Below are 26,944 nucleotides of genomic sequence, written 5' to 3'. Positions count from 1 at the left end.
TAATAGCCTCAGGTCAGATACTGATTAAATCTTTCTTTTTTTAAAAAATTAATTAATTTATTATGTATACAATATTCTGTCTGTGTGTATGCCTGCAGGCCAGAAGAGGGCACCAGGCCCCATTACAGATGGCTGTGAGCCACCATGTGGTTGCTGGTAATTGAACTCAGGACCTTTGGAAGAGCAGACAATGCTCTTAACCTCTGATTAAGTCTTTCTTAACTTTTTTTGAAAAGTATCCTTTCTGATCTCACAAATGTATTGTACATGCATGAGCCATCAAATAGAAACCTCAACCTAGGTCTACAATTTTTTCAGTTGTTTTTCCTGATTCAATCCTACATGCCGTCACACTGTTAACTTCATGTACAGATGTACAGGATCCTTCATCTCTTCTTTCCAGAAATCTTATCCTCCTTAAAAGATCAAATTAAATATCATCTCCAAATCCTTTGTGTTCTCTACATATCTCTGTGAGCATATCTTTTTCATAAAACTTAATTATCTTTATTGTTTTCTTTTTCTTTTCCAAAATAAAAATCAGATCCATGACATCTTTGTGAGAAAGAAATATTAACTACCTTAACAACTTTTAAAGTTCTGTGCAGTCAGAATACCTCCTGTCAAATCTTTGATTGATAATATGTAAATTATTTATAATAGTTATAGCTAAAATTGTTGAAAATAGCAATGACCCCTCAACCTGTCTCTCTGAGTCAGGGTCTCATGTATCCCAAACAAGCCTTAAACTGTCTATGTAGCTAAAGGTGACCTTACATTTCTTGTTGTTCTGTCTCTACCGTCCACATGCTGGGATTATAGAATAACATCATTACAACCAGACAGTGCAGTGCTAGGAATTCAATGCAGGTTTTCCTGCTTGCTAACCATGCACAGTATCAGCAACTCAACTAGCTCTTCTGCTTTATTTTTCTCTTTTATTTTCATTTGGTCCTTCCTTTCCCCTTTGTTTGTTACCAACACCGCACTCTGCCTTGCTGTGTAGCCAACTTAGCTATAGACATGCAATACTCTGGTTTCTGTCATCACTGGTCCCCATATCAAAAAAGCTGGTATTGATAATGTGTCACTTTCCCTGGTCTTTGCATACCCCTGGAAAATAGAAACAAATTTAAAAGTTATTAGTATGTTGCATAAACAGTATGATTGATTGATTGATTGATTGATTGAATGAATGAATGAATAGAGGAGTTACTAAGTGGGCTTTTAAAAATAGCTCCTTATGCTTTTAGGTTCTTTCCTGATAAATAGTCTTAAATTTCTTTTTTCAATCAGAGATAGTTTCTTTCATTAAATTCTGTATTTAGGTACAAAATATATATGTATTTCTTAAGTATCAACAATGTCTATTAATTTTTGAGCATTTGCAGGAAATAATAAGTATGTAAAATATGTTATTTCATTGCTGTTACTTAGGGTAAGTCAAATGATATTTTTCAACAGTAATTAAATTGAGTGCTACCTGAAAGAGAATTATCACACAATATACTATTTTTTATATGAATGCTATATCAAACCATAATGCTTAGACAACTAATGGCTTTTCTTTTGTATTATCGCTCATGTTGCAGTGAGCTTTTCATAAATGCTATCCATCTTATAAACTTTATCATTATTACCAGGTGCTGGTTTGGAAACGCATTTCGCTTCTGCCACATTGTCGACTGTTTGCAAACCTGCACTGCTTTCTGCGATTGTTCTCCTTGTCCTCTTCCATATTCCAATCTCACTTATGTCTTCCCTTTGTGTGTTTTGAGCACTCAGGGTTCTTTGTTGTTGCTGTCCTGCAGTTTCTCTGTCCTGGCTTTTGCTGGACAACCCCTCAATTCAAGAGACTTGTTCTGATTGTCCTAGCACAGCAAACCTCTCTCTTCTTTGACTTCAGATCTTCTACAGTGTCTGTCTATTCTCGGGCCTTTGGAATGATTATTTTGGAGAGACTCTCCTTCAGTGTATGTGATGAGTGTTACAGAATGACTGACGATCATTGAGTAAGGGCTCCACTAGGAATGACCTTTCAGAAGATGCAGAGACATCTTTCAGTTACATTTTTTAAAGAAACCCACCCATTTCTCTCCCTCACTCTTTGGATGGAGGGGTCAGACAAAGTGGCTCTTGATGCTTTACTTTTGACAACTTTTTGGCCCCTTTCTCAGCTGTTAATTTTATGACTAATGACTTCATTTAATGAATGAATGCATCAATGCTTTCAGAGAACAACTTGAGTTGATGACATAATAGCGGTTTCTGACAAATGTGCTTCACATTTCCTGATCCTTCTCTAAGTGAAATACTCATTGCTGTCTTTTCAATTATGTAAATTTAAATGACTATTGTGAACATAGATTAATATTTGAAATATTTAACAACCCTACATGAAATAATTAAATTGTATGTCATTCAATTGGAAGAGCAAGTAATCCTCATGACAATGGTCTTCTTAGAAAGCTATTAGGAAGCAACATTGGATTCAGTTAATAAATGGTATTTGGTTTATTAATGAACAGTCTCATACAAATAGCATGTTTAATAATTTCACATAAAATTACTTTATTTAAGCCAGATGCTACGTCATATGTCTGTAATCAAGAACTAGAGTGGCTGAGACTGGAGGATTACATAGTTGAAGCTCACATGAGACACAACAAACTGTGTCTCATAACAACAAAAATGAATATCAAACCAATAAAAACTCTGCTCAACTGTGTGTTTTATAGAGAATTATTTTCTAAGGTTTTGTACAAGTTATTTAAGAATAACAGGAATAAAATTAGTATCCAAAAATAGTATGTTTAGAATAAAAATAAAACAGAGAGGAAAAATCAGCAAAGAAAAACATAAACACAAAGTGAAAATAGTTTGTTTAGTTTGTTTGGCTTTTTTGGTTTGTTACAAGGTCTTGCTAAGCAGCTTAGGTGGCCCGAGGTTTCAGGGATACTTTTGGCTGTATCACAGTCACACATCAGGATGCCTGATTAACAGACAATGAAACAACCCCCTCACCACTTATTAATAAAACTAAGACACAGTATTAAAGGGATAGTTTCTACTGTACTGAGGCCTGGAAATATATTTGATTATTTCTTGTCTTGGTCAATATTGTATATTTTAAAAACTATCTTGTAATTTAAGTTTTGTCCTGTGTATATTTCTTGTGTAGTACATATTCATGTAGCCAATGTATATTGAAGGGCAGAAGGTCACAGGCTGGGCAAAAGTTAAGCCATGTAGTTCAACATGGGAAAAACTAATGAAGAGCAGTAGGTAAATTGTTCTAGCTACAACGTGGTTGACAGGCCCGGTGAGTGCATAAGATAAGGAGGTATTTTATATAGGACACTCCTTGGTACTCCTGGGATGAAATTTTGGCTAATTTAAAGTAGGATGGGTGTTGTAGCTGGAAAGCTAATGATCAATTTCAGGATGGGTTGGATACTGGACTACTAGTTAAACATAATAAAAGTAAGGAAAATAAGTCTGAACTTTCTGACTTAAAATGCCATATACATGGTCATATAATCGAGCAATTCCATAGATGATAATGTAGCAGCAGTTTTGAGAAAATGATTTGAGTCTTTTCTGACTTATAGAACATTAGTCAGTTGTTCTCTTATGAGGCTGTTTATTCATCTCTACACGGAGATGTTAATATTCAGAAAATTCTAACAATGCTGACTCTGTGGTTTCAATTGTGTGTGAGTTTAAGGAAATACAGAGAATAAAATACAACATTAATTATAGAGTTAAGTTAAAGATTAAATTTAGTATAAAAAATAAAGCAGATCAAAATACATGTCTAGGAATTGGAGACCTGATAAAAGCAAAATATGGAGCATACTGATATGTGAGCCACATCAAAAGATAACATAACAGGTGAGAAACGGTAATAGGGGGTGAAGTCCTAGTGTTGAAAACTCTCTTAGTTACCTTTCTGTTGTTGTGATAGACGTCATGGCCAAGACAACGTATATATAACAGAGATTTTATTTGGGGCCTACCAGTTTAGAGGGTTAGTTAGAGTTCAGAACCATTATGGCAAGGGTCGTGGCCGTAGACATGGCACTGGAGCAGTAGCTGAGAGTTCACATCCTGATTCACAAGCACAAGACAGAGAGTCACTGGAAATGGTGTGGGATTGTGAAACCTCACAGGTGGACCACAGTGACACACTTCCTGTAACAAGACCACATCCCCTAACCCTTCCAAAACAGTCCTCCCATCTGGGGATTTAGCCTTGCAACATTCGAGGTTATAAGGGCCATCCTTAGACAAATAACTGTATAAGTCATGAGAGCAACTCTGGAATAAAGCAGGCTCACAATACAGACAATGTGAATTAAGAAAATTTGACAACACAAGGAAGAAACTAAGAGGGAACTGAAGACTTACAATGCATGTATCATATCAAACTGAAGATAAAGAACAGAGCACACACAAGGTTTGGAAAGAAATCACCTGGAGACTTGAGTATAACTAGGTATGAGCTAATCTCCTAAGTGTAGCTGTTTAACAAGTTTATAAGTATATTACCTCTGCAAAGGACAATCCTTAATCACAGCAAGGATTAACTACATGGATTTCTACAGTTAAAATAGTATTTATAACAATATTAATGAATGTGTTAAGGGAGATATTTAAAATCATAGTTGGACTAGGTAAAGTATCACGTACCTGCCACCTCGCGACTCGGAATGCTAAGCACGGAGGTTGGGGTGTGTTGTTTAAATGGGGCTACAAAGTAAGTACTGTGGTAACAGATGCAGAAAAACAAGAACTTGCCTCAAAAATAAAGAACAGTAGACATGTGTTAGAACTGAAGAGATTTTCCATAGTTTCCTCTGAAAATTCTATTGTGTTCTCTGCTTTCTTCTTTCAGCTCCGTGTGGTGGCCACTTTTCTGCTCCAAGTGGAGTAATTCTCTCCCCGGGATGGCCAGGATACTACAAAGACTCTTTGAATTGTGAGTGGGTGATTGAAGCTGAACCCGGACACTCTATCAAAATTACATTTGAAAGGTCTCTGCAAATATTTTTTTCTATCTTATGCAGAAATGAATAGATATTAAACCAGTTGACATTCACTGTTTCCCTTACTATATCAATAAATAATTCGATTAGAATAGTCAATTGCTGAATCTTGAAAGCTTTAGAAGGTCTGCCCATTTTGACCTTTCAGCCTGATCTCAAGTTAATTTTTTATTTGTTTACCGTTGTAACTTTACTATTAAGATATGCAAGACCTTTTTGCTGTACATATGAAAAATGCTGAGATATGAACGTATGACCTTTCATTTGATGAGTTTAGTTGTCCTACATTTTTAAGGGCTTGTGAATTGTTATATTTCCAGAAGCAAAAGGGCTATGAAGAAAACCCAATTTAATACCACCTCCAAGTGTCACACACATGCAGGTGCTATCACACAATCACCCAAGTAAATACAGGATGCAGTCACCATTTTCCCCTTGGGACTCCATTTGCCCAAGATTTTTATATGAGCCTGGCTACATGCGCATAAAAATTAGGTATTTGAATGAAATGTTTAGTGATGATAAATCATGTATAGTATACTTTGAAATGACTTTTGTAATACATAAAAATTTACCATCTGTTAAAGACAAATGCAAAAACTGATACTCCACAATGGATGTGCTCATTTTCTTTTACATAGAATTAAACCATGAGTTTCAGAGTATAGCATGCTTAGTTTAAGATGCTGTGCTTTAGGCAATAAAGCTTTATATTCCTAAAATTCTAAGGAATAGGATTTTAAGATCACTTTCAAGGTTCCTTTGTTCTGGTCTCTTTCTTTGGCTGGCTCTGTCCTCTATCCACATAATTGTTGCTCCAACTATCATATAAGTAGACATATAAATAGGTATGTAGTTATCTTTCTATGTCTTAGTCTCTGTTTCACATATGTGAAAAAGATAAGCTGGACAGATATCCACTCTCATGATTTCATTTTGTCTAATTTCCTCTTTAAAGATTTATTCTCCATCATATAATTTTCATGATATGGGGGGTAACATTTCAACATGCAGATTTGTATGTAGCATAATTTACTGCATGAAGTTGTACACTTATTTAAGTTTATTATTTCATTTTGATTTTCAATGTCATATTATATAGCTCAGGTTAGCACCAACTCATTATATAAGCCTGGATCAACTTGAAGACTGAGTATCCTCTAAATAAACCACAATGTTCTGCCTGGAGTGTAGATGTTAAACTCATAATAACTTTGAAAGCTGAATGTTTTGGGGCATGCCTCATAGTCCCAGCATGCTGAACTCTGAATCAGGATCAATATAAAAATCATTGCCACATCCACCGCAGAGGTGTGAGCAAAAAAAAAAAAAAAATCATTGCCATATGGCTGTTACAATAACTTACAAATATGTCAGTGATATCCTCAGTATTTCAGACTAAAAAGAGCACAGTCATATTAATAGTCTTCTTTCAATCATTCTCCATACATGCATGCATACATAATATCCTTTAACTAAAATGCCCCTCTTGGGACTAGATCCCTTTGTTTCTGTTTCTTTTACCTTCCTTCACATGAAAACATGAAAGGTCTTGTTTCTATTAGTCAAGTTTATATAGTTCCTGTGGGGATGGTACATTTGTGCACGTGTATGTGGGTATGTGTGAATATCAGAGAATAACCTGGGGAGGCTGACACTCTGGTTCTTCCTGTGTATCCTGGTGATCACACTCAGGTACTCAGGCTTTGTGGCAAATACCTTCACCTGTAGAGCTCTCTCTCTCTCTCTCTTTCTCTCTCTCTCTCTCTCTCTCTCTCTCTCTCTCTCTCTCTCTCTCTCACTGCAATATATGAGTCTTCATTGGAAACTCTTTGACAGGAATATATATAAAGCACATTTCCTCTGCCCTCTTGAAAACTCTTGATTATTTAATATATCCCATGCCTTTTGTCAGAAAAGCTTTACCTTAGATGATCATCTGGTAATGACTGACAAGGATAGGAGTAACTTAGCAACAGATGGATGAGCAAGTACTTCAAGTTGTTGAGCAAACAGGACTTATTCATTAGATTAGCAAATTAAATTCACTTGAATTGGGGCATGCATATGTTAACTGCTCCTGTGTATATGGACCTTAAAAGTTGTTGATGTTTCTTTTATTCTCTGAATATTATCTTGAGAAACAAGAAAGCATTGGGAATTGTTGGGTCTGGCCCTACTACTCCATATGTTATTGAGAACAGGAGTGTGAATTGAGGAAAGAAATAGACAAGGGAGAGTAGAGTCAGGAGGGTTTCCAGGGAATACTGTAGCAAAAAAACATATACCATAATGACCTATATAAAGTTAAAATATTTGAAAAAAGTGTGAAGCCTTGTATTTAATTTTAAATTTTTTTTTATCAAATATGTTTTTATGATTCTGTGATTAAGAACATTTTAAGCCCTAGGAGGAAACCTAGTTTCTGTCTCCAGCACCAACATCAAGCAGTTCAAAACCACCTGGCACTCAGTTCCAGGGAACCTAGTGGCTTTTTCCATAGTCTGTGAACACTTAACAACCCCATGTACAGACATGCACAGCAGAGATAAAATTAAAACTTGGAGATCTTTAAAGCACTCTATAAAATGTGTCAGTTTCTATAAAGCAGAGGTCAGATTTGAAATATATTTATTGTTAAAAGGAACATAAAATAATATAGTTTTCATAGATTTGAAGATAGCAGGAGGGGATAGCTCACGATAAGGTCATTTATTTACTAAGGATAACCTATTACAGCCAGAAGTCAGTTTTCTTAGGAGTATAAGTACACATTGTTCTGACTGGTTGCTCTCACATAGAAGATCCCTGTATGAACAGACAGATATTTCAGTGATACCTTATATATTGAGTAAACAAAAATGATAAAAAGGGGTTAAAAAATAAACCTTAATGGTAGAGTCATTAAACTAATAAAGTCCATTCCACCATGTTTTCTAATGTTTTCCATTGTATCTCTGCATTTTAGATTTCAGACAGAACTAAACTATGATGTTCTGGAAGTCCACGATGGACCAAATCTTCTGTCACCATTGCTTGGGTCTTACAATGGCACACAAGTGCCACAGTTTCTGTTCAGCAGCAGTAACTTTATATACCTTCTGTTTACGACAGACAACAGCCGTTCCAATAATGGATTCAAGATTCATTATGAAAGTAAGTAACTGCAAATATTCTTTATTTTCCCATTCTGCTTTCTGCATAAATGGTATTATTTTCATATTCCTAAGAGAAGTAAGATATTTAGTTATTGATTCTTTTAAACTAAAGTTTCTTTTTATAAATAATAAGTATAAAGTTTTAAAATATGTTATTCAAGTAAATGGTACAATGGATTTTTAAAGAATTGCTACCTAATATTCCTTTCAAAGGAAACACTATGTCAGAAATAGCAAATAAGTTCAGTGCCTTCATGTTTAAATTGTTTTGTATGGTTTAGGGTAGCAAATTAACCTTCAGTCATTATCAGTTTGGTATACTTGAAACAATAGGACTCTTTTAGTATTTACTAAAATATTTCTATCATATTTTACTTACAAGAATTTTAAACATTGTCAATGTAAAATATTCATTTTTTCATATAAAAGGTTAAATATATAAAAATTAAAGTTTAAAATATATATGCATATGATTGATAACAGAAAACATCTGCTAAAACAGGCTGTGGCTCAAAGTGTGGGAATCAGTTCATAATAATCAGAGCTCATTGCTTCCTTTAAGAGTCTCAGGTAAGGTGCGCAAGATAGCTTAGCAGGTAAAGGCTCTAGTTGTCCAAGTCTGGCAAACAGAGTTGAATTGCAGAGCCCACATAAAGTTGGAAGATAGAGAAGGATTCCATAAAGTTGTTTTTTGACTTCCACATTTGCACGGCGATGTAACCATGCCCTCCTACACATTATGAATATACATGCAATAGTATTGTTCTACTTTAACTTTTTCAATACTATCATTTGTCAGAGGGCTTGGAAATATACAGCATATGGAAATTGATTATTCAATGTCAATCCACCAGAGGAGTGATTCTCTGATGGAGGTTAATCTCATCCAGCCAAGGCCTGCAGACCATTGACTCCAGAAACCATTGCTCACATTTGCTAAGGCAGCTTGGTGTCTCCCCAATACCTGTAATATAGTGCATAATTTCATGTGATTTGTATAAGTAATCTCATGATTACATTTAATCTTGTGGACACAAATGTCTGTGGATAGTCAGAAAGATGACTTTTCATTTAGTTGTATAATTTTGATATATAGAAAATACACTAGGACATGTTTTCTAGCCAGGACTCTTTGTCCCACAAGGACTGTAGACACTTAAAACCTTGTTTTGTTCCTTCTGATCTGACCAACTGCACACAATTAGCTCATTTTTTACCCAGAACAAGTTCACACTAGACTAAAGACGCTTTGTAAGTTTAAAACCTTACAGCTCTTCACAAGGTCAGAGTTACAGATGTCCAACTAAGGTTGACGTCCAAGGCACCCTAAGAAAAGCATGCCAATTCTTCACTTGCCGAGTCTGCTGAAAATAGACCTGTATCTCAAAGTTTGTTAATGGGCACCGTACCTTCCCCCTGGTTTGGTTATAGTCTTACCCCTGAAACCTTGAAGCCCTTGCGTTGCCGTTGTAAATAGCTCAGATATTTATTGATCACGCTATGAATGTGCCTTCAAACAAAGAGAGGGAACTCTTGCAGCTTTTTTTATTATTATTATTACCTCAATGCTCCAGCAATAAAGAGAATTTTTAGGCTAGGAGATTAAAAGCTAAGAGGAATTAGAAATAGGAGATTAGAATTAGAATAGCGGCAGAAGGAAAAAAGAGACTTCTTTAGAGAACTCTGTGAAAGTGTTCAGAAACTCTTAATATATAAGTTTATTTCACTTGTTGTCATATCCAGTCTTAACCCCGAAAAGGACGTTTGGATTGAACCCCAAAGGACCTCCTTAGTTGTTTATTTAGAAATATACCTCTGTTTTACAAATATTACAAAAATGTATACATTTCTGACTCACTACATATGACATATCTGAGTATAAATATCTTTGTGTGTATACATAAACTTATTTATGTTAGTGGATATATAAGCTCTAAATTATATAGTACAATAAATTTCCATGTATTTTTTACAAGAAAAGTAACTCTTGTATATGAAATATATGAAACATGTTGCTATGCTATAAGGTATTGTTATTTTAAGTATACACCATTATTTATTTCTCTTCTATTCTATTGTCGCTCCTAGTGACTCAATATCAGTTTACTTTTTGTGAAACACCTTATTTTGTCCAGTCATCCATTACTTTCTGTTGGGTGCTACCAGGCAGGCTTTAAGCAATGCTAGTGGGTAAAATTCATCTACTACAGTTGCTTGATTAACTAGGAATCCCTTTAGAAAACCTGAATCGCATCAGTCTAATTGTTGACTTTTCTACTTTTGTTTCTCAGGTGTCACAGTGAACACATACTCTTGCCTGGACCCTGGCATCCCTGTCCATGGCCGTCGATATGGGCATGATTTCTCCATTGGATCAACTGTTTCATTTAGTTGTGATCCAGGATACCGACTGAGTCACGAAGAGCCCCTTCTTTGTGAGAAAAACCACTGGTGGAGCCATCCACTTCCAACCTGTGATGGTAAGAATTCATTCATTTTACAAAATACACCTGTTCATAAACCAAAAGAAACTGACACAGTTTTCACAAACATGGTCCTAAAAATATCTTGAATTTTGACAACTCTTGTCAATACTACTTAACAGATAAATAGAGAACATTGATAGTAAGTAATATTTACCCCTTGTTTAAAGTTTGGTTTTTAAAACATATTTGGTAATTCTTTGAGGATCTGATGTATTGCACTTTAACCAGGTTCATTCCCAATTCAAATCTCCTTCCAGATCCACCCTCCCAGTCTTTACTGATTCAAATTTATAACCTCAGCTTTAAAAAAGGAAGCAAGTCTCCTTTCCGCTCACTCAGGTGTGGTCTTTCGTTGAAGGATGTTAGTCCTACTGTGGGTCACAGCCTTAAAAACAAAAAACAGAGTCTTCCTGTATTGGTAAAGATTAAGAATAGCTCCTCATCTAGAGGTGATCCAGGCATGGTTACCTTTCCCTCCTTGGAGATTTCTCCAGCTTGATCTTAGACATTTCTTGTGCACCAGGACACAATTACTGTGAGTTTGTAACTGCTAGTGACCTAACATTTCTGGAAAATGCAAGGTTTTTTTTTTATCTTTTACAAATTCTTGATCATACTATCTTCCCAATGTTTCTTCTATAGTTATCTGTACATTTTAGGAGGAGAAGGGAATGTTCTATAGATGTCTCACTTATGCCTGAGCCCTCCATTGTCACCTATTCTTTGGCCATTGACCAGTTGGAGGTTTTATAGTAATTACCAACTACTGTAAAATACTTCCTAATGGCATTTTGCTATACTCATAGACTGGAGTCTAGTGTAATCATCATCAGAGAATCTTCACCCAGCTACTGACAGGAGGAGGTGTAGAGATCCACAGCCAAATATAAGGCAGAGCTCAGGGCATCATACAGAAGAGGGAGAGGAAGGAATGTGAGAGGCCGAGCGCTCAAGGATACCTTGAGAACATAACCCACAAATTCTATTTTCCAGGGACAATACAGGTTCACAGGGACTGAACTGACAGTGGGGAGACAGTCTGGGTCTGTCTTGTTTGTTATGGATGTGTTGCTTGGAGTTCTTGTGTGACTCCTAACAGTGGTAGCAGCTCGTTTTGGGACCTTTTTTTCTTCTACGAGGCTGCCTTCTCCAGTATTAATATGAGATAGTTTAGGGAAGCCTGTCATTTTGTAAAGGAAAAGTGGATCTCAGGGAGAGAATAGAGGAAAGGGGAAGGACTGGAAGGAAAAGAGGGAGAGGAAATTGTGGTCAGGATGCAATATATGAGAAAAAATAATTAATAAAAGAAATAAAAACTGGGAAAAGAAGTTTCATTGATGATACTGGAAGGCTGCACTAATCTGTGAGTATAAACATTGTTTGTTAAAATGCAGTTTAATACCACATGATTTTAGCAGAGTAACAGTAATACAATCTTCTCTAATAACTATGACTTGTCTATAGACAGTTTCATGGCCCTAATTACTATTCCAGAAGTTAAGAGCACTGACTGCTCTTCCAGAGGTCCTGAGTTCAATTCCCATGGTGGCTCACAACCATCTGTACTGAGATTTGGCGCCCTCCTCTGGCGTGTGGACATACATGGAGGCAGAATGTTGTATACATAATAAATAAATAAATCTTTAAAAAAATATATCTAACTTATGAAATTGGCCTTGCATTCAGTCGAAAAGTTGTGAGTTATTCCTTAGACAATCATGTCATGATAGCACTGATGGGTGTACCTGCTCAGGTTAGATCTTTATAGTAGCTCTCAGAATTCTTGGCTGGAGAAAAAGGATGATTCCTGGCCCCTCTGGCAGCGGGTATAACCCTTTTTACTGATATGGAAGCTACCCAGTAGGGAGGAGACCTCTAGGTGAACATCATCTTGATTTTTCCATTTTCCCAAGTATATGATGTTTTTAGCAACAGTATTTTACTAGTCAACTATAAAAGGTAACTAAGCAATGGCGATAGCCTATAATACTCAGGGACTTTCTGATTTTACTTGCTAACAGCTGAAGTTAGGGTAACCTGCTGTGCAGCTTTTATTAGACAGTGGAGTCTAGTGAAGGCATTGTTACTTCATCATAGGGTAAGTTCATTTTATATGTGTATCGTTTATATTTTACAAACCTTCATCAATAGTTATTCATATGACTTCTTAAAGTGTTTGTGAACAATAATATTAATTATGCTTCTCTATATTTCTCACCCTCTTCTCTCCTCATAACCTCCATCTCATTTAACTCTTCCTGTTCCATTATTCTCTTTTAACCCTCTACAGGTGTGTACTATCTTCCTTCCCTTCAAAACCTCTGACTGTGTGTATTTTAAATGAAATATGCACATCCAAGGTCTAAAAGCTGATGTCTACATGTGAGAAAAAATGGGGGAATTTAATCTTTTTGTGTCTGGGCTACCTCACTCACAATGATTTTTTCCAACTCTATTTACTTGATAACTTTAGAATTTCATTTTCTTGTCAGATGAATAATATATATTACATTACTTAATATACATCATTTTACTTGTCTATTCATCTAGTTATAAATTCCTAGGCTCTTTCCATTCCATGGCTATTATTAATAGAACAGCAATGTACACAAATGAATAAGTACTTCTGTAGTAGGATGTAGAAACTCTAGGGTGTATTCCTAAGATTGTATAGCTGTATTATGCAGTACATCTATTTCTAGCTTTTTGAGGAACCTCCACACTTATTTCCATTTTAAATTTATTGTAAACTGGAAAAAGAACCGTGTTGAAAATGCCAATCATGTAAAAGTCTGAAGGTACACACTTGCTTTCTTCCCATGGATGTCCATTATATTAAAAATGAATTATAACTAGGTATATAGTTTCATGGAAATTTATATAGACTTCTCTTGATGGAAAGTTCCTAGATGTGGCAAATTGCATGACAGTAACCACTGCTGCTTTCTTACTCTTTTCTGTGAAAATAAAATGGATTCAGTTACAAACTTATAAAAATGCAGTGATAAGTGAAGTGGCATGTGTTTTGTCAAAAGTTACAGCCGGTTCATCTATGTATTATTCAGTTTAGGCTGCACCTTCTATTTACAACATGATTTTCAACACCTCTACGTAGTCCTTCTTATGAGGGAAGATCACATTTGTCATTTCATGATTAAATATTTAAGGACTTTCCGTGCTATCATATTTTAGGAACTACTTTATGCCAATTTGTTTTTAAAAGAAGGTTCAAAAGAACCATCATTTGGCACATCTTCCCTGCACTTGCTATGATGCCAGTCATATAAGTCACTCTTGTGATTACACGTGACAAAACCACACACTCACTGATGCTAAAAAAAAGAATAAAAATAAAAACAGAAATTGTCATTCAGCTCATCAAGTCTAAAAAGGCACAGTGGAATGCTTGTCATAGCATTCCACTGATAATAAGCAAGGACTCAAATTTTATCTTCCTCTGAGAGTTTTCTCTGTGCATTTGGGTAATCTATGGAAACAGGCATTTTCCAAGAGGAGAGCTGATAGCACAGAGGACCTGCCAAGGAAGACAGCATGTGTACTTACATCTTCAAAATAATAAAAGATGAAGAGTTCTTCAGTGTTTCAATATGAAGTGCTGAAAAAAACCACCTTAGGAGTCTATAGCCAGACTAGTTTCTACAGTAAGGCAGCACTTCTTATTGTTTGACTTGGTCTGTGTCAGGGGATCATTATATCCTAGGACTGATAAAATTATAGTTGTATAAAAGTATAAGGTTTGCTGACTCCGATAAAGCATTATAGTTGGTATGAGAAATGAATATTCACTGAGAGTAAGGAAAAGAGAAATTATTATCTGAACAAGTAGGAAATATTTAAAGTTATAATGCCAACCATAATTTTTATTATGGGTAAAGCACATAGATCCAGGTGCAAAATAAGTCCTCCTCATCTCTGCAAGTAAATCCTGACCTATATCTAGTTTTGATTTCTTTCAATTTTAGCATTGATAAAATTACTTAATTGGTGATTTTATTGTATTCTGTAGGCATTGATCACTTTTATATGGTAGAAGATATAAACATTTCTCTCAAAGTACATGAATATTGATTCAGTTAATTTAATCAATGGCAGATCTTGAACATTTATTTGCCTTGACTTTTCTGAAATATTGCTTACAAACTCTGTCATCAAGGTAGCTGTGACTTTGTGTCCAGGCAAGAATCCCACCTTGTTTATTATATTCATTCTCACTGAAATATGGATGCTCAGAAGATTTCAAAGCTTCTTCAACTTACTTCACTGCCTTAGAAGGAATCCCATGATGTGCGACACATATCCCTCCAGGAATATACAGAAAACAATTTTACAAAATTAACTCATTTTTTAGTGTGTAATAAGGGAAGCCGCTAAACAATTAATTACTCCTGTTTAATTGACCATTAATTTATGCAAACGTTGCTTATAATTAGAACAGAGTAAAGATATACTTCAAATTCAAATGTGCAATCCTAAACTATGTTCTCTTGGGGCCAGTCACAATGCTCCGAGACTGTTAATGCATTTTTCTTCCCTGGTGCTGCAATGGATGAGAGGATTTTGCTGTATTTGGAAGAGGTCTTTACACACTCCTCTTATTATGAGGAAGTTGATTAGACAAACATAATGGGACTTATCCTGTTTCAAGAGAGGAGATAAGAGATTTGTTCAGCCTCTGCCTCTCCAAATGTGACTGACTGTTATGTTCTTTCTGTATTTTCAGCATTATGTGGAGGAGATGTGAGAGGCCCTAGTGGGACAATCTTATCACCGGGTTACCCAGAATTTTATCCGAACTCTCTGAATTGTACATGGACAGTTGATGTAACCCATGGAAAAGGTAAGTTGTTTAATTCAAGACTCTCATTTGAGTTTTCATTGGGTCTATTATGTATTTTAGCCATTTTTTTATGTTCAAAACTAGGTAAGTATGAACATAAAATTCAAAATGAAAAAACTTGTTGAAAATGGAGGCCATGTTTTTGTTTCTTGACCATACAAACCCAAACAATAATACACACACACACACAAAAAAAAAATATTAATTAAAACGCTGTTTGGTCAATGACTCAGGCATATTCCTATCTAGCTCTTACATCTTAAATTAACCATTTCTACTGTTTTATATTCCACCAGGAGGTCTGCTATCTCACATCTTGCTTCATAGGCAGCTACATGGTGTCTGCCTGACTCTGTCTTCTTTCTCCCTGCATTCCATTTAGTTCTCCCACCCAGCTATATTCTGCCCTGCCATAGCCAAAGCAATTTCTTTATTAAACAATGGTAACAAAATATATTCATAGCACAGAGGGGAATCCCACATCAAAATGTAGGATAAGTATATATGCTTTTCTAGAATATCACATCATGTTCATTTTTAAATAAAAGTTTTACTAGTTTTATCTTCCTCTTCTTGTCGTATAGAAAATTAATAGTATTTGGAGTTATCTCATCAATGAAACCTGAAAGACATCCGCATTACATGGAGCTTAATTCACATTTATGTATATTTGTTTATAAAGTATTGTTATAATGGTATCTCCATATACATGTATAAGAATTCCATGAATACTTCTGTGTCAAATATCAAGAATGGAACATCAAGTATGTCTCACATCATTAAGATGAACTTTAAAATTATGTGCATAGCAGATGTTGATTTTAAAAATAAGCATGCAAGTGAAAGACAATGTAGGATGTGGTGATGAATTGATACAACTGGAGTGATACTAGAAAGTTAGCAAGACAATTCATCTAAATGGTAGCGCTGAAAAGATTATTACCCCACAATATTACAGTAATAAGGATCCATTATTATTTACCTGAAAACATAAAATGATCTTTAAATTCTCATTTTAAGTAATTTTCCATTTTTAATTGTTGACACACTGTGATTATATATTTTATTATTGCCATTGAAAACCCTAATGAATAAAAAGTAAAAATTAGCATTGAGTAAATACTGTCAGAGTTTTTTCAAGTCGAAGTTGTTTTTGGTAAATGTAAATTTGTGTTTTTATAAGAGACCTTTACTTTTAATAAAATTCTACACCATCTTATTGAGAGGTTAGTCTTAGATGTGGGCTTTTTTAGGTAGTTTTCCTTAGTCACTTAAATGTTACTAAGATAACCTGTTAAAACAAGAATACAGAAAGTAGCAGAAGCAGTAAGATTCATAACTTTATAAAACTGGTTTGTGCTGTATTTTAGCATACAGAACATTCTGTTGGAAATCAAGCAAGGCATCCTGTTATTTCACCGTGAGGTGGACTAATGGAGTTTAAAATAAGCTCCCTGGTATTATACAAGAAAATGGAGAGCTACACACTGCTTGCTATGTAAACAGAGGTTTAATTAACACTTAAGGTTTCACATTATCACAGGTTGTAAGTGTTAATTAAATCAGCGTTTACATGGCAGGGATGCAAGTTTAGGTGCTGTTCTTTAAGAGCTGGTAAAATTGCCTTGAAGCACTGTTCCAAAGGCAAGACAAAGTGATGGGAAGGACTTCAGGTTGGGAAAAGAGGACCGCCTACACTTCTCTAGACTACACTGACCTCTTCCTCTTGGTGTCTAGAATCATAGTGGGCCGTCTTTCTAAGGCTAGTTAGTTACTATTAAAGGTAATTATTCCCTTAGAAAACCATAATCAGTTCTCGAAATCTTACACATGATTGGATCTCTGATGTTAGAACACCTCCACAAAAACTGTATGTAAATGATACCTAAAACATCAAACTATCGTTCTAGGTCTGCTCCTCAGAAAATGATCTAGTTATGGGAATTCCTACCTCTAAAAGGTTTCAGCTTTCTACACCAAACACATATGTTCCAGGGAGTTTCCCTTAGAGAAGCCTATACCCATTCTCATTAAGTCTTAAGACTACAGCATACTACTAATCAATGCGTTTTTAATCATATAACTTATCTTTTTAGATTATTTTGACTTTAAGTTATAGGAATCCCCAATACCTAACATTGTGGATTATACATTCAACAGATTTTTTTTTACTTTCATAATAGGCATATAATTATACCTCCGTTTTATTCTCAATTTTGACTTCAATAGTCTGGGATGGAATTTTAAAAGTAATCGCATCCCATTTCTATTTGCAGTATACTTTTAGAATATTCTCATACTTAAGTGTGAATAGTAATAGTTTAGAAATTTAATTATGTTGTCATTCAGCCTACACCGGTTCTATTTTACAGCAATATGTATTAAATTTTTTAAGTATATTTTAATACGTCAAGATATTAATTCAAATTGTTCATGTTAGCTCTTGTCTTTAAATTCAGTCCTCGGAAGGCTAAGTCAGGAGGAATGTGATTTCAGATTCCCTGTTGAGCTATATAAGGTTACCGTATATCAAAGAATAAAACTAATAAACACACAAACCAAAAATAAGCTATACCTACGTTGTCTTATGATGACAGAGCTGGCGAAAAATAAAATCTACTTCAGAAAACATTTAAGTTAAACTCAATTAAACGGGTATCTTAAGTACATGTGTTGGAAAATAAAAAATTTAAAAAGTTACCTTCAAGGCTATCGTTGGCAAAATGACTAACAAAAATTGAGACATCAGTTTAATTTCGGCTTTCGGGTCAAGCATTTGCAAGAGTATATCTAACATGAGTTACTATAGTAGAGCATCTTGAATCATCATTCTCTGGTAATTTTAAACCCAGGGACTTCTAACTCCCCTTTTAGAACTGTACCTTTGCCTGTCTCCTTCCCCATGTCTAATGTTTCAGTCCTGTTCCACTACTCACTTCTTTGTAGGTTGTTGCCTTCTAAAACTTCTAATAACTAATTGACTAACTGTTACTTCTATTTCCATAATGTTGTTTTAACTTATACTAAGATGTTTTATAGCGCTCTAAGGAATATTTGGAATCTTGCTTTATGCTTCTTTTCCCGCAGGTCACATTTTAGTCTTCATTACAGAACGATGTTCTATGTTCTCAGTTAAACTTTTTTAATCAATCAACTCTTAGGAGAACTTTAAAGAAATTGTTTATTTTTTTTACAGCAGTAGTGTAAACAGATTTTAATGTTTATTTCATTGTTTGATAAATAGCAACATTCTTTTATTCAATACCTAGTCAAATGCTGCTGAAGTGCTAAACATTAATACTTACTCTGTAGGATTAAAAATAAATGAACAACAATTAATTACTGTTAAGGTATTCCTTTCCCCCATTGGAAAATCATTTTATTTATAGAAAGAGCAAGACAAAAACAAAATAGAACAAAATTAAAAAACCAGAAACTACTTGACAATGGCCCTATCGGCATCAATTTTTCGCAGAAATCTTCATTTTTTTCCCTGAAACTCGATGCACATTTAATAGACATTTAATACAAACATAAACATGTTCATTTTTCTCAGATTTTATCCCACTGTCACTCGCTTTGTTCTGATCCTTCCTCAGTCACAGAAATAAAACTGAGAGGTGTAAGCAGAGCTGCATGGTGACGCACGACTATGGAAATGTACATCAGAACGGCCACTTGGTAAAACCAGTCTTCTTGAATGCACGCCCTCAGGGGCCAGTCATTCTGTTCTTTCACATCTATGCGCAGAACCAAATGGATGTGTCCATCCAAAGTAGTATTTTTATATTCCCAGGGGCACAACCATGTTCATGACAAAAAATGCAAAGCCCCTCAATAATCATCAACACCAAGCAGGTAAATGAATGTGATCGATAAGCAACCCACATTTGTATGTAATAATATAAATAAAACACATATATCTTAAGTTGAGCACTATTCAGACCCCAAAGTATATTAATCCATAACTCAATTATAGAAGCTATAAGAGCATATATATCAACTAACAACTTGAGTGTGCTGCTAGAAGTTCAGGGATTGGCTGTCTCTTGCACTACTGTCATGAATGTGCTCATTGGTTCAGGCACTTTTGGTAAATGGGTGTTTCATTAGTCAAAATTCAATAAATTTCATGAGTTATGCCACATTTCAATATTATAAGGAAAGTTTGGAAGGTATGGAAATAAATAAATAGTAATAACTCACTGTATTGACTATTTTGTCTGAACTAGGATTAGCTTTATTTGAAAGTTGAATATTGTTGATAAATAAACTGAAAGATGCACAAAAGATAATGATTATTCTGTATATTTGTAATACGATGGCAATGGGCTTTATTTTGGAAAAAAAAAAAACAAGCTTATGAAGGCTAAAAGTTGATTTCCTTCACTAATATGCTTGACCCAATATGTTTTTCTTGCTAATTTTTGTCCACAGGTGTGCAGTTCAACTTCCACACTTTTCATTTAGAAGACCACCATGACTACTTACTGATCACGGAGAATGGTAGTTTTACCCAGCCTCTGGCACGCCTCACTGGTTCTGAACTTCCTTCAACAATCAACGCTGGTCTCTATGGAAACTTCAGGGCTCAGTTGCGCTTCATTTCAGATTTTTCCATATCATATGAAGGATTCAACATCACATTCTCTGGTAAGAAAATGTTCAAGAATTATTTTAGCAAATCTTAAGCAATTAAGCTTATGCAATTATTATTAACATGACAAACAAAAGTGGAAAAGAATACAGAAAAGATGAAAAACATTTAAAGTAGAAAAACACAGAAAACAATTACCTCTTGGCAAGTTTAAAATGCCTTGAGGATTATCTGTAGTAATGCATTGTGAAACATAAAACAAAAGCCAAATAGAGAAGAAGTGAGTAAATATTTTCTGTAAAAAGTCACTAAAGTTACAATCATTTCATTTCCTTTATAAAATTCATGTGATAGTTTGATGGTCAAAATCAGCTAACATACCTACAGAATTTAGAGTATTTCTATATTTACTATTTGGATTATATAAGTATTAAGTATATTATATATACATATATCTTTAAAATATTGGCTTTTGCTATTTCAGTTAGACTAAAAAAAAGGTGAACTTAACTAGTGAAGTCTATCTAGTTTTGCATGTCTTATGAACATATACTGACTGACCAAGTTAAAAAATAAATTTCATTATATATATTATATATCATTTTCATTATTTGGGAGTATACAATCTACAAGAAAGTAAATATGAATAGGCTCTCATATAGAATAGCATCATTTATAAACAAATAATATTGTCAGAATAATTCCTTGCCTAAAGTTTCATATGGTATTGCAAACTCTCATTAAAAGAAAACAACATATATTTTCCAATAGAAAATATTCACTTCTTTACATTTGTAGCCAGACTGTGAGCGAGAGAAATCCATCTGTCCCTGAATCTCCCAAAGCAGTGTTACCACTTACGGGAAAGTTGAAATCAAAGACAGAAAATCACAGCTGTGTATCCAAGCCTTCAGTGCTGGGCAAAAAGCCCTCACTGGGTAGGAGTTCTCTCCAGGTGATAGGAATATTATGCTATTGGGCTGTTTTCAACTCCAGTATGAATATCCTACAAGGATCCTAATTCCAGAGCCCAGTTTTAGTATGACTTGTGTTCCAAGAAAAGTTATTATTAGGTGCAGCATCATGAAAAAATTATGCCTGCCACATGAAGTTGTATTTTATAATTATAATGGGATAAATAGCTATTTCATTATAGTATAATGAAATAGTAAATAATTATAGTCTGATTGAGAACATTACATTTAATGCTCAATGATGCAAATGTAATTTTCGTCTATAATAAAGTTCTTACATGTGTTTAAGCACATATACAAGTGTGGATATTGTTATAAAGGTATTTATTTAAATTATCATATTTAGCTACAAGAATAATTGCAGTAATCTATAATCTCTAGTAAATAAGTGTAATCAATTCAAATATAGATATTTAAAATACATCCAAATAATTCACACATAAAAAATTAAGGTGAAAAGTAATTCCTGATTTTTTTTCCCATGATGACTGGAAAAGAAGTATTCTGGAAATATCTTTAGGTCAACTGTTTCTTAAAGTTGTATATAAATTATAATTTTTATCCAAACCCTTGTATTACTTCGGGAACTTTTTAGTTGTGCATTTCACTCCGTGCATTCTTTGCCTGGGAAGGGTTCCTGTATAAATCCACCATCTAATCACTGCCAGTGTGGGGTACTCGTTCTTACACCAACTTTTCCGTCTGAAGCTAGGAGTTCTTCAGAACCTGCCTTAATTAAGTGCCTGACACTAGAGGCACAAGATCTATCACCATTAAATTAAAACAGTTGCATGAATTGTAATTTATTTTTTGCTCATAATGATTTCTTTGCAAATGTTACATTTGTTTGAAAATACCCATCTCTCATGTCATTACTATAATTCAAAACTCGGCGAAGTGGAAAAGATTTCCAATTCTGAAAAAAAAATTCATGAGATTGTAGTTACATTTTCAGCTTCTCACTCGAGTAACATTTCCCCGTTGTCACTGAATTTCACACGTGAACGTATTCTTTTAGTTATTAGATATAACACAGCAAAAGAAAACGATGTGACCCATCGTGCGTTACTGCTCTTATACATAATATAATAAAGGCCGAAATAGAACAAAAGTGTATTTAAAATGATGACTCTCTTTTCACTATCTCTGGATGACTTGTTTGCCCTTTACAGAATATAATCTTGAGCCTTGTGAAGACCCTGGAATTCCTCAGTACGGTAGCCGAGTTGGGTTCAGCTTTGGGGTTGGTGATACTCTGACCTTCTCGTGCTCATCGGGTTACCGACTGGAAGGTTCTTCGGAGATCATCTGTCTTGGCGGTGGCCGGCGAGTGTGGAGTGCACCTCTGCCAAGGTGTGTGGGTACGTGGTCAGCTGCTTTCATTTGCTTGTATGTGTAGTCACTGTCCATGAAGTTGCATGGTTACACACTCTCTTTTTTTTTTTTTTTTTAAGAAAAATTATGTTGAATTTCTCCATTTATTTCACATTAGTATTTCTATTTTCTTTTCAACTTGGCGATCTGGTGTACCCCAATTATTTTGCTACTACAATCAAACAACTATGCCTCTAAATTTATTTTCAGATAACAATAATAAAGAACAAATGAAACAGATATGCAGTTACCAGATAAATACATTGATGATTTATAGATAGATAAACAGATTGATAAAAATCACAAAACATGAAATAATACATGGATTCACTTCTTAAGAGTTAAAATTAACTTCTAGATTTCTTAATGCTCCCTTTCATGCAGTGTGTATCCTGTACCCAAGTGTCTGATCTACGGGACTAATTTTTTTTTTATTTTGATAACTAACACTCAAATGAGATGGGAGCTATCAAGTCGAGGATGAGATAAATGTTTAGAAAAGTAAACTGGCCCATTATTAAATGGACCAGCACTCAGAAAACACCGTTGAACCATTTCCATAGAAACATCCACAAAGTGAATTCTCTATTATTTTGATAGTGTTTTCTGAATGATTCTTTGGCAATATGTTGGAATTCACAGGAAAAAAATTACAAGAAAAATGTGTCAAACAGATGAGAACTTTTGGTTTTTTTTTTCTTTTTTATTGATTTATTGAGCTATACGCTTTTCTCTGTTTCCCTCCCTGCCTCTCCCCTCCCCTTTAACCCTTTCCCATGGGCCCCATGCTGCCAATTTACTCAGATCTCAGAAAAGAGGTATTTAAGGCACCTATTGGTTTGTAATTAGTGGACGAAGATAGTTATTTATGTTGTGAAATAAAGATTAGCAGTAATTGAAATATAAAAGGCTTGGAGCTGATTTAATTTTTAAAATGGATACTTTGACTAAACAAGAGGTAAAAATAAGTAGGTTTTTTTCATTAATATTGAAGTTATTTCCATATTTAAAATAGAAACTCCAGAGAAGAACAATCTCAGACCACTGATTGTTCAATAATCATCAGTGCTTATTTTGATATAAGAAAAAAAATTAGGTGAGCCTAGCCTTTAACAGCTGAGCCATCTCAAAAAAAGAAAAAGATAGGTGGAAATATTTATATGGAAACTTTTATAATTGGGCATAATTCAAAATTATAGAACTTCAGCAAATGAGGGTATGCTAGACTCCCTCAAGCATGAGAATACTGTTTATTTCTCACAATGCAATGCCAAATTTTTCTATATTTTTTTGGTAGAACTTGAGCCTTATATATTAAATAATTACCTAAGATCAAGTTTGTAAGTGGTAGGATTGAGCATGACTTGTACAAAGATAAGTCTCCCTGTAGTGTCCAGCCATCCATTATAGCTTCTGGGACATCAACTCAAGACTCAAAGTCACATCAAGTTAATATTTTCCTCTAATTGCTATTAGCTCAGGAAAAATGTTTATATGTACATTTTAAAGGCTTAATCCACATTTAAAATTTATTTTAATAAATTGATTCCTGAAAATCTAATATTAAAAAACAAATAAGAAATTTAAAGTTATATTATTAAACTGTTTGTCAGAATAGGTTTAGATTATATCAAAATTTTTAATTGGAAGTATGAAAAAAACCTTTTAGACAAATTTAGAAAACAAATTTCCCACGACTCATTATTCATTTTCAATTTAAAATTAAAACAGTTCTTCCTACTTTTACATTGATTGAAAATTACCATTGTGTCTATTGACCTCAATATTTTCTATTTTATGTATGTAATTAAATTGCAAGATTTAATGAATTTAAGCTATTGAATATTCTTTTAAAATTATACTATAATTTATGTAAATTTTCTTCATTGATTTGTTTATATTTTATTCAAATATGTTCATTTTTGAATCCTAGATCCACATATTTGTCTGTATAATTCTCTTATTTTTTAGAAATCTTCAATGAGCAGTATAGTTAGATTTAAAAAAACAGGTTGCATCATTTTACATTACTCATCTTAACAGATGCCTTACTTTATTTTATTTTCAGATGGATAGACAAATGAATAAAAGAAAGAGGTAGGGCATAATACTGTAAACTTGAGGGCTCTAAAACTTACTGTTTATATCAGGTTAGCTTTAAATTTGATTTCTTACCCTATTTAGATTTCTGGGAGACAGGAATGAACCATCATATCAAGCCAGATGCTCCATCTGCAAAGGCATTTTATTTGAACAAATTTTTCTTTCAAGTTATTTATACTTTTCACTTCCTATAATTCAGTCATAATCCAACTCTCCATTTTACTTTTGCTTAGTAAGTATTCTTTACTCATCAGCAGAGAAAACTTATATAAGGTGAGCACACTAAAAGCAGGCCACGTTGCAAATATCTCATTATTAAATTCCACCCTTGCTATAAAGTGTAAACTTTACTTTGCAAAATCTTTCATTACTAAAGGTCTATGAAGTGTGATTGATAGATATACCCAGTGGGTGCATATACTTCACTGGTGAAAACTGATTTTCCCTCTCCCAACAGATGTTAATTACAGATAGATTCTTGGTTAGGATGTGTCCACTTCCCACCTCCATGCTAGGACTGCATCTGGTTTGAACATATGCCATCTTTTAAAACAGTAAATATGTTTGTCTGTACTGGGTATCCCAATGAACCAGAATCCAAAGCCAGACCATGTTGCAATTAAACAAGTAACTAATGGTAGAACATATTTTGTAAAGTAGATTAGCAAGTTCAATACGGGCAATGAGTTGTCTCTCGGCAAGAGTCAACCCATTTTAAGAAGCCCATACATTTAGAAGTCAGTTTACAGACATTAATTCACTCTTACTCATAATCCCCATTTAACACATCTACTTCTGTATCTAATTTCGTATGCCATTATTTTTTTTTCTGATCTTGAACAAGTAACAACATCTTGTCTTCTTTATCATGAGTCAAATAAGAAAAATGATCACTACATTAAACAGACATATTTTTCTTTCTTTCTGATATTTAGATGACATATAATAATGGCTATTGGGTTTTGTAGCTTAAAATACATGTTGGTAAAGGAAGGAAGCCCATGAACAGCATATATGGGAACACCCTACCATACCTATGTCTCTGTGAACCCACACCTGCTCTGAAGTGAATAAAATAAAGCAAACACAAAAACAAAAAAAAAAATCTATCATTGAGAAAATTATGTCTAGTCCATCTCAAAAATGTAAGTTCTCCTTAAAGAAATTATAGGCATAAGTTCCTCATCATTGTAGGCTAACTATGACTCTTCTATGAATCATCAATGCAGCCATGTATCAATGTAGAAAGCAAATTGGGGCAGTATATATTGAATTGCTTTTTTATAAGTCATTATTAGCTAAACAAATTTGGAAAGGTGCCTGAATTTTCTGAGTTCTTCTCTGAAAAGGATTTTGGCAATATGTGCTGTGCACAAAACAAATGAGTCCAAAGTCATTCGGTTACTGTTTAAATAGACACAAACCCTTGAGGTAACGAGATGAGGTAATAAGATTGGCACTTATTAAAAGCATAATCTAATGGCTTGTGGTTGCTAAAGGGGTACATTAAAGAACATGTGGACTGATAGAGAAAAACACAACTGTGTGCTGGGAGACAACTTATTTATAATTTCCACTCTACCTAAGGTTCCCTTCCACTTTCTTAAGGTAACACTGACTCAATGTAGCAAAGAAAGTAAATGTCTTAAATCTCTAGTGTTGTTTAGGAACAAGAGTCTCACTGGCTAACTCACTGGTTTGAAACATTTGATGCACCTACTTCATACTCATGAGTACTGGGGTCAAAGCCGAGTATGTGTCACTATACCCTTGTTAGCTGATTAGTTCTAAATAGATAAATTTGCCTTCATCTGTCTCCATCATTTCGTTTACTCATTAAAGTGAACATAGACTCCTGAACAAAATTAGCCTCTCTACTGCACTTAGCCTTCAAATAACCCTACTGTCTGTCATTCTTGCTCTTGGCGACTCGACATCCTCCCCTCCAACTACAGTTCAGCCTCCACTCTCGGCTCACAGCCAGAGCATCCACCTCACTTGTGAATGATTAGAGGGTGGTGACCAGAAGAATTTGACCAATGCTCCAGATACCTGAGCACATGTTTTGAACCATTGTTTAAAACAAAACAAAACAAATAACAAACAAACAAAAAAAAAACCCTCTTTATTGTACTCAAGCCACAATCAACCAATCAATAAAATACTGGATAGAAAACTACTCTAATGCTGAGTGCATTGACTTCATAATATAAAATCTAAGTGTTCTTTTATGTTTGGTTACTCTCTTATTATTTATTAAAGAGTTTATTATTCAAGACATGATAAAGAAATAAAAGAAATCACGATTATTTTGTAACAAGGCAACCAATAATGAACAAACAACTG

General features: G+C 34.3%; 1 protein-coding gene across 1 annotated transcript in view; it reads left to right on the top strand.

Moving 5' to 3' along the window:
- The window catches only part of Csmd3 (CUB and Sushi multiple domains 3), a 916,841-nt gene that overhangs the window by 577,799 nt on the left and 312,098 nt on the right, over window positions 1–26,944 (top strand). Inside the window, exons 17-22 of the mRNA XM_057791849.1 lie at window positions 4,898–5,036; window positions 8,017–8,204; window positions 10,498–10,686; window positions 15,434–15,550; window positions 19,988–20,203; window positions 22,294–22,482. Of these exons, the coding sequence (XP_057647832.1) occupies window positions 4,898–5,036; window positions 8,017–8,204; window positions 10,498–10,686; window positions 15,434–15,550; window positions 19,988–20,203; window positions 22,294–22,482 (1,038 nt within the window). The remainder of the gene's footprint in view (window positions 1–4,897; window positions 5,037–8,016; window positions 8,205–10,497; window positions 10,687–15,433; window positions 15,551–19,987; window positions 20,204–22,293; window positions 22,483–26,944) is intronic.

Source organism: Chionomys nivalis, chromosome 17 (assembly GCF_950005125.1).
Source record: "Chionomys nivalis chromosome 17, mChiNiv1.1, whole genome shotgun sequence".
NCBI classification, from domain to species: Eukaryota; Metazoa; Chordata; class Mammalia; order Rodentia; family Cricetidae; genus Chionomys; species Chionomys nivalis.
This window is presented reverse-complemented; position numbering and strand designations above follow the sequence as displayed.